Source organism: Habropoda laboriosa, unplaced genomic scaffold, assembly GCF_001263275.1.
Source record: "Habropoda laboriosa isolate 0110345459 unplaced genomic scaffold, ASM126327v1 scaffold697, whole genome shotgun sequence".
Lineage (NCBI taxonomy): Eukaryota > Metazoa > Arthropoda > Insecta > Hymenoptera > Apidae > Habropoda > Habropoda laboriosa.
Genome location: NW_017100842.1, coordinates 180,191 through 189,336, shown reverse-complemented (window position 1 = coordinate 189,336; position 9,146 = coordinate 180,191). Strand labels below are relative to the sequence as shown.

The 9,146-nt window shown below is 39.5% G+C and overlaps 2 protein-coding genes and 1 long non-coding RNA gene across 3 annotated transcripts in view; 2 read left to right on the top strand and 1 right to left on the bottom strand.

The window, feature by feature from the left end:
• LOC108577329 (aquaporin AQPAn.G-like) overlaps positions 1-1,455 on the top strand; it is a 3,399-nt gene extending 1,944 nt beyond the window's left edge. The window contains exons 4-6 of the mRNA XM_017940470.1: positions 113-343; positions 419-499; positions 787-1,455. Of these exons, the coding sequence (XP_017795959.1) occupies positions 113-343; positions 419-499; positions 787-1,005 (531 nt within the window). The 3' untranslated portion in view covers positions 1,006-1,455. The remainder of the gene's footprint in view (positions 1-112; positions 344-418; positions 500-786) is intronic.
• A 4,297-nt stretch (positions 1,456-5,752) lies between these two features.
• On the top strand, positions 5,753-7,566 carry LOC108577332. The gene is made up of 3 exons (XR_001891447.1): positions 5,753-5,899; positions 6,589-6,710; positions 7,336-7,566. It is a non-coding gene; the product is annotated as an uncharacterized LOC108577332 (long non-coding RNA).
• LOC108577330 (high affinity cAMP-specific and IBMX-insensitive 3',5'-cyclic phosphodiesterase 8A-like) overlaps positions 6,324-9,146 on the bottom strand; it is a 32,496-nt gene continuing 29,673 nt past the window's right edge. The window contains exons 19-20 of the mRNA XM_017940471.1: positions 7,673-7,894; positions 6,324-6,472 (exon numbers count right to left, since the gene is read on the bottom strand). Coding sequence (XP_017795960.1) covers positions 6,377-6,472; positions 7,673-7,894 — 318 coding nt within the window. The 3' untranslated portion in view covers positions 6,324-6,376. The remainder of the gene's footprint in view (positions 6,473-7,672; positions 7,895-9,146) is intronic.

Here is a 9,146-nt window from a genome sequence, read left to right as displayed (position 1 = left end):
TCATTTTAATTTTATTTATTTTATTAAATTTTAGTATCAATTTTCTTGATACAATCCAGCGGAATCATTTCCTTTTTCTCTAATTACCGTTTTATCAATTTTCCTCGAATAGACGATAACTCCGCCCGAATTATTCAACGATGGATATTCAAACTCGTCGAACTTCTGCGTAACCGTCGTTCATCCCGGGATCAGCACCACGCAGGCCATTCTAATCGAAACACTTTGTACGTCGTTCATCCTTTGCGCAGCTTGCGCTACTTGGGACCCAAGATGCGCCCACACCACGGATTCCACTGCAATCAGATTTGGTTTCTCCGTTGTTGCGATTTCACTAGCGGCTGTAAGCGATTCAACTCTAAAAATCGTGAAAAAATTTGTACGAATGAAAATTTCAGAAAATATTCCAATTCCTCAGAGTCCCTACACTGGTTGCAGCATGAATCCTGCTCGTACATTCGGTCCGGCATTTTGGAACAGTAACTGGAAGGATCAATGGGTAAGCGTAATTTTCCCAATAAAACGATTTATTTACTCAGTGATTTAGAAAATCTTCTTCACAGTGTAATATTTTCTATAATCTTTTTCGATCCTTTTTAATCTTCGTCATTCTTGATAACAGACACGAGTTTTCACGCTTTAGATTTCCCGCATTTTATCGCTTCCGAGTCATTACCTCATAGGCTCGCGAAAAGATTAGTGCAAATATTGACTCGCTAACGTGAAGATTAGATTACGTCATAGGCGATCGATAAACGTAATTTTTTCACGTGAATATATCTTCAGATTTACTGGTTTGGACCGACTGCAGGCGCTTTGCTCGGAACGTACACCTATCAGATCCTTTTCGCGTTGAAAGAAGAGGATAAATCGAACAATAATCTTGGGTTCATAGAAATGAAAGCGGTTAAAACGTACGACGACGATATAGTTTGTACCAAAGAGAGAAATGACAGAGAGGAAAATCTCCGTTACGAACATGACAAAGGAGAGAGCGCTGCATAAAGGGAAATATTAAGGTACGATCACGTATTACCGTCTGCCAGCAAAAGAGTCTTCCATGATATTCGACGTAGTTCACGACGCCACCACTGGAGTCGCGGCGCGTTACAATCTGGCCTGCATTTCCATTTACCTTCTACATCGCAGTTATCTCGTGCCTTTCTTGCATTATTTCACGAAACAATATAGGATTACTTGCACTGCCTACAATCGTTATTTAATTTTATCACTGTGAAAAGTATATATTAATTATCTTGTCGTTACGAAATTGTAGGTTTCATGAGTAATACTACGATTCCTTTAAGTCAAGTTATTTAATATCTACTGATAATGCAAGAATGCATTCTAGCTATAAGAAACAAAATAACAAATGACACATGTTTAAACTGATGCAAACAATATGTATCGCTCTAATCGAAAGATTCGTAAGTTTGTGTATGGCGAAAAATATATCGAAGTTTAAATCAGAAAAATCGAGATCACGTAATTTCTCCTTGAGGATAACATTTACGACGTTAGGACTGTCTTTTTATACTTTGATTCACTCCACGCTGAGTTTTCTTGGAACGATAGAAACTTCACTTACTTTTTTTTCTTATATAACTAGCCTGGACAGACTGTCTCTCTTAATAGAACAATCTAATTAACGAACTTGATATCAAAGAAAATAACGGTTCTAATAATGTGACTGCGTGACAACTTGAGAACGTTCATTCCTCTCGTGAGAACACTGCGTAGATGATATTCTACAGGTACGACGTTGTCAGAATCTGAATCGATAATGGGGCGGTTCGTAGATGCTTCTGGAATTTTAAGCTCCGGACACACCTGTGCACCGCCTCTCGGGGTAGAATTTCTCTCGAAAGAAACATCTGCGTACCTGTTATATTACAGGGTCTATCATATTCGATTCAAGAAATTTCTAAAATTCACGACACATTCGAAATTTCAAAATATTTCGAAATTCCTACTATTGAAACGTAATTTTCGTAATATTGAGAATAAAGAAACATCTGTATACTCATTATACTCGATTCAAGAAATTTTGAAAATTCATTAAACATTCGAAATTTATTTTTCAGATGCGAAATTTCAAAATATTCCAAAATTTGTAATATTGAAATATAAGTTTCGTAATGTCGAAATATGGAAATATCGTAATATTCGTAAAATTGAAAATTCTAAAACAATGTATTAAAAAGGATTACGATTTTTAATCACAAGAACACCAACAAGTAACGTGTCTCTGTAATCCTATTATTTATGTATAAAGAAAGTCGCACTAATTTACTGAGAAACGATAGGACGAGCACTGAGTGGTGTAAAGCAAAACTTAGTTTCTACCGAGTTACGCTCTATTGCAAAACACATAGATTGCGCGAACAAACGTTGGACAGAAGCCTATCATTATCTGTTCATCGGTACTACTCATGCCTGCTTTCCTTTTTTTTTCTTTTTTAATGGACAATTATCGAGGTAGATAGTTGCTCATACTTTCGGCCGTTTAATTAATTACTGCACGTACTAGCACGTCCTCGTCACTTCCAATTCGTTTCACGATACACACTTTTTATCATGTTTTAACGCGTGTTGTCGTTTTAATACGAACAACGTCGGAGACAACCACAACGTGTTGACGAAAGAAAATGGAATACGAAACAGAGAGATAGTTATCAAACTACCTGCAACCACAACACAGATCGTTAATCGCATTCCAGTTTAAGTATAGCATATCCACTTGAGCTAAAATTAACAACACACCACGGTTATTTAGATATGTACACACTTGCAACTAGTTTTATAGGTTAGCTTGTTTTCAACATTTTATCGGAATTTATAGTTAACCGAGGTCACGGCTAATTCTATTGATAAATACAATTTTACACGTTGGATGGAGTACGTGACCAAAAGCACGTCGTGACTTAAAATGCTCCGACGTATTTACTATATACACTAGACGTCCCTGTGTATATATATATGTATAAAACTCGACCGCTGCAACTATTGATTACCTGCTGCATCTGTCCGTAGAACGTTCCGGACTCCGACAGACTCGATATGCTCGAAATACCTTATTCTCCCTTTTAAATTCATCTTTTCCATACGAAATTCTACCAATCTAACCTCACTCCGCGATAAAAACAAACCTCGCGTATGCATCTTTGAAATTCATCCTTGCTACGTATAATTTGCGCATTCGGTGTGCGTGACCGATAAAAAAACATGGCCGTATCGGTGCCACGTGATAACGTCTGATAAAGACTAATTCAGAAGTGTGAACGTCCGTGGTTCACGAGGTGGACGAACGCTACGAACGTCGCAGTACGAGAGCCCATATAAAGATGCTCATCGTTACCTACATATAATGCTCGCTTCTAAATTTACCACGTCGACCTCGCGGTTGTATAAACGACACCGCTAAATTTACAACCGTTCGATGCGCGAACCAAGCACCATACTAACCGAACACCAACCAGTTGCCCGAGCCACGGAGCCATGTCGTTCCAGAGAATGTTACGCACCCATGCACACTCAAGGAACATCCATTGAAAACATCAAGAGACACGCAGTCTGCATCTGGATGGACGACGTGTTCCCGTTTCTATTCTCGACGTTTTCCCAGCCCGTGCGAATCTATCGCAAGCATCTGCACGTTATTGTATAGTCGGTGAAAGCGATATAGCGACGTAAAATCGGCCAGGTGTCCAAGTAGATGTAACTCGAGCAGTTTGAGGGAGATAAGAAACTCACATTTCGTTCAGGACTGTTCAATGTCAACTCTGAATTGGTTTTTCAATATACATATTTAATAAATTTGCCTATGCTTTAATTTTTAACAGCTGTAGGTTCATTTTCACCAATACGGTAATTATTAATGAACAAGAGACGATGAATGTTTAATATTGTACAGCTTTAATGAAAATTGTAAGAAAAAATTTTAAATATTAATTTACAAGTGACGTACAGCCCTGGGTGTGGCTACACCAACTGATGTCGTCGTTTAATGTTTTAACATTAACCGTACCGGCACTTTATGTATACCTATTCTTACAGTAGCCGGTTGAATGACAGTTTATGAAATAAAGATGATATTATTCCGAAAGGAATACAGCTGATTGTCAATTTAATATAGGGAACAACGCAGAAAATAGGCTTTAGATAATAATAAAAAGAAATTACATATCAAATTTTCCAACCGGGCGTGGTACGGTTAGTGTTAATTTACTACCTCGCTATATCGGTTCCACTAGCTATACACTCTCCTGCTTCTATGAAGCCGGCTTTTTACCCTTGCCCCACGAAGTTAATCCCGTTTCGCTATTCCGGTTATTATACGTTCGAATAATACACAAAGGATTCCGCCTGGTCTCCACGAAACGTTTTGGCCACGACCCTATGTATTCCCATGAATAAAATTACATCAATTGCGCGTCTTCGAACTGCGAGATCCCGTGCAACCGGAGACCGGAAGACGAGCGAGGAAAATCGATAGAGCTGCTACAGCTGTCGCTACGACGAAACTTGTATTGCGCAATAATATGTACCTTTTGCATAGGGACGCCGGTCTACGTTGTTTTACGGTAAGGTCGGTAATGACACGCAATAATGCGATGTAAAATTATCGCGTGATTAGAAAACGCCGCACGACACCTTTTCCGCCCGTGGTCAACCGCATTAACCTCGGAATGTTGACCCGCGTCACGCTATTTGTGAGTCACGTGTATTTGCAAACAGGCTGTCATCAGTTGCGTCACTGGCGCCAGTATCGCGACCGCGCCTACCAACGAGCATAAAGTAAAATTCGTTATGATATAATTTATTCTCTTTTGCATCCTCATCTTGTTGATGGAATTTCGTTTATCAAACATATCCCGAACTGCGTAGTTTCGACGACACGTGTCACGATAAAGTCCCGTCGCAGTTTGGCGTCCCTTCGATTCCATCGAAAAGACGCATTCAATTGCCCTTCGGTTCTACGTAAACACTGACGCGTATCCCCCACTATTGCGAATGGAAATGCAATCTTTCTCCCGGAGTTATCTCAAAGAATCACCTGTAGACGAGATAATTGTCGAATATCTCGGCCTCACGCTGCAGGCGATCACTAAAAATGTTATCTAGAATAGTATTTGTATGTCCCCATGGTAATTAACACGATCGAGACGCTGCGTGAGAAGTCCTAGAAACAATGACGTTCTAGAAAATTGCGCGTAGAAGCTCAGGTGTTGTTTAGGACAACCTCGTAGCCTGTCCTTGATTTTGGCAACGCGTAGTTCCCCTGGAATAGCCCTTCCCCTGACGTAACGATGAAAACAAACATACAAATAACACCAGGTTACACCGTTCGTTTCTATCACGCACGCAGCCTAACCGTTTTACCGTACACAAAGCGGAGATGGAAGAATCGTGTGCTTGTGTGTGTTAGGTTATGGTGGGGGTTTGGGAAGGGGAACGTGCCAGAAATCTCGTCGTTCTGCCGCCGATCAATACTTGGTTTTTGGCTATTTTCTCGGAAAATCTATGAAAAATCACGATGACAGTATCACGAAATGATAGTTCGTGACACGGGGAATACTATGATATAGGTGGCTGATGGATAAGTGATGGAAAAAGTGTGGAAATAACGGTCCGGAAGAAAGTGCGCATTAGGTGCCGGTAGCCGGTGCAACTTCTCGAACGTTCAGCACTGCGACGCCGCACGCCTATATAAGTGGGCCGGCCGGCTTGCCTCGACGCATTCGTAAATAATCTTTCGTTCAGTTCGGACGCAGCGAACACCCGAAGACCCACTAACCAGTGAACATACCTCCACTCCTTTTACGTGGTCCACGAGGCTGCTGACAACGACGTGAAAATGTAGACGAGACGGATTTGGTGCGGAGCGCGACAGTTTACCGTGGGTATTCTTTAGCTTTTAAGTGATTTATTTCATTTTTGTAGTTTTTTGGTTTGGATTTTTGAGCTTACGCTTCTGCGATATTACTGTTGTTTTTATCGTGTAATTAAGATACTACAGTGTCTATGACATACAGTAGTTGACAGTAGAGGTTACTACGATACTGTTGAATTCAATTGACAGTTCAGATTGAACATGTAAAACAAAAGTAATAACGTTAAAAGCACATTTGGTATTTATACCGCTAGAATATTACGCAAATAGTTCAAATGAGCGATGAAATTGTCTATTTATTTATCAGGGTATAATAACTCTGTGCGAGTATTTAATAATTCTTATATTTGTATTTTTTATCCATTTCTGATTTTACTATTTGTTATAAAAAAATTCTAATCTATATTACAAGACCTATAATTACATAAAGTTCGAATATAAAAAATATCGATTTAAGTTACAAATATCATTAGGCAATAATTTTTATTCGGTAGTCGTTTCTATTTTGATCGGTTTACTCGCGGGTTCTCCTGTTTTCACGATTTCGACGATTCGTTCGGTTCCGGCAGGTGTTTCTCCCTGAAACAGAAAGAACGTAATATATAAGAAAAATCATCTCGATAATCCCTTAGAAAAGCCTTTAGAACGACAAAACACGAAGCAAATCGAGACTATTTATATTTGTGTTTTTATAGTGCACCCTACGGGGTCGGTGCTTGAACAATCCGTACGCAACCATAATCTGGTCTGATTAGAGTTCGAAATTTCCTCACATTTTGAACAATTCGAGAAGAGCACTTCGAGATACATGAATTAGGTAAGCGGTCATTTAGAACCGACGTATTTCTACTATAATTACAATCTTTTAACACGTTAATTTAAGAGATCTGACACTTTTAACATACAATATTAGGGCTCACGGTGTCGCTACTTACTTCTATATAATAATTAATACAAATACAATGTTAGTATTCGAGAATAATATTCCAAACTGTACAAAGTTCCGAAGCATTTGACGTTTCGAATAATACTGTTTATCTACAATAATACGGCGGAACGTAGCGTCACTCTAGCCTTCACATATTAGCCACATAGATGTCGCACTTAGTCCTGTGTCTAAGTAGGATCTAGCGTATTTTCACGATGTCTGCTCAGAATACTGAGTGAATCGGAAAGTACTAATTGCATTTCGATGAGGAGCACTCGTTAGTTGAACATTATCGATTTTAACTCTCTATTTTCCCGAGTTTCTTTACCTAATTATCGTCTCGTCTTACGTAATATCGATTATCGATCTTACTTCACAAATTCTATTTACATTCAGTTCTCGAGCTGCTCCTTGGGGGTTATAATCGAGTTAAAGTCGATAATCGCGTTGAAACATCTACGAATGTGCCTCATCCAATGAACTCCTTAATCCAACGAAGACGTTCTTTTTATAGTTAATATAGCAGACTCGTAGTATTGAGATCGAGAACTAAATCGTCGGCACCATCCTCTTTAAACCGAATGTCTACTACCACACAAGGGCACACGGAACGTTGGAATTGCAAAATAGAAAAAACAAATCTACCCAGTCGAATAGAATAACAAACAGAAAGTAACAAACAAATAATCAAGGTAGAAAAGACAGAGAGGATCGATTTTGCTTAGCAACAACTAGCTTTGCGATATATATACATATATAAATAATCGTCAGCAAAACCGGGCGAGAAAAGTCCTCTTTTGCTCGGATTCGCGCTGGCGGACCAGCTCTCTTCTCTTCGTCTGTATATTTACCTTTTTGGGTGCCGTGATAGTTAGAACACCATCTGAAGAAAGGCTCGAGGTGACGTTGATCGTATCGTGAGATGAGGGCAACTGATATCTCCGTATGAAGTGTCTGCTGACAAATCCGTGCTCGTCTTGTTTCTCCTCGTGTTTGGCTTCGACAATAACATTGTTACCGACCGTTTTCACCGTGATCTCCTCCGGTGAGAATTGTTGAACGTCTAGTATTACCTGCGCAGAATAACCAGCAGTCGTTAAAACAGAAATCCATGTACGTTTACATGTCGATACGAACGAAATAGAGCGGAAATATTTTTTCGTGGCGATCAGTAGTGGCGTACGCGGGGGAGAGAGATAAAGGTCCATTTTTTTCCGCTGGGAGCATGATGTTACGTGTAATTAATACGATGCATAACAGAGCCTATATAAGAGATCCAAACGACCATTGAGAATAAATTCCATCAGATTCTGGCCGCATAACCGCTGACTCTCTCTCTACCATCGTCTTTTATCTTTTTTTTTTCTTTTCATTGCGAAACTTAAGTATTCAGGCTTCGTTTTTCTGTTAAATCGACAAGCATAGAAGAAGGTTAAGTCCATTTAAGTTCGTACGCCGCTTTAGGCAGGCGAAGGCAACTTCGCCTGCGTCCTTAAGAAAAAAAAAAAACCAACACACAACTGTATTATAATACTCGTCTAAGCTTGTCTATACTTCGAAATAACAGGTTTCCTTGTCTGGAATCTAGGGTGTGTTCGCACACTTGGCGAACACAGGATAATAGAAATCATATATACAGTTCAGCTTTTAGCTACTGTACGCACAACCAACCGTTTGTAAAGCTCCTTAAAGAGAATCAGCATTGAAAAACCGATATATTGTTAATCGCGACAAAGTTATAAAATTCAAGAAAGCATTAAGAAAAATCCGTTCTTCCGTTAAAGAAAAAAAACCTCGAATTGTACAACAGAGTTGGCTTCTAACCACGAGATAACACACACACAGACACGTGTAATATTCTCGTTATTCCGGAGTTGCACAGAACGCAGGAAACCGTTGTAGACGAAAAAATGTAGGGAGACAACAATAATTCTAGCAATTTTTCTCTCATCTCTCCGTTGCATCATTAATATTACCGGTATTGCGAAGTTGGTTCAGTTTTTCATTTCGTCTTTCATGTAACGTCTCGCGTTTTCGCACAGAGATACCTCGTTGATTTGTGCACGGTGTGGTAGAGCGGGCGAATCTAGAGAAAAGCAAACCGGGAAGATGTAGCTGACAAGCGCGCCTACTTGTGTGACACCGTTCCTTTTTTTTCCCCCCATTTGCAGAAGAAAGACGAGCATACGCATACAAGTAGGTGAACAGAGACAGATCATTTGTTTCTTTTTTACCTGGAGAAAATAAAGAATTGCATTTCCTCTTCGAGGAAATAGAAAATGTTTATCTCGTGGTTAGCAAGCTTCACTTCGAACGGCTAGAAAA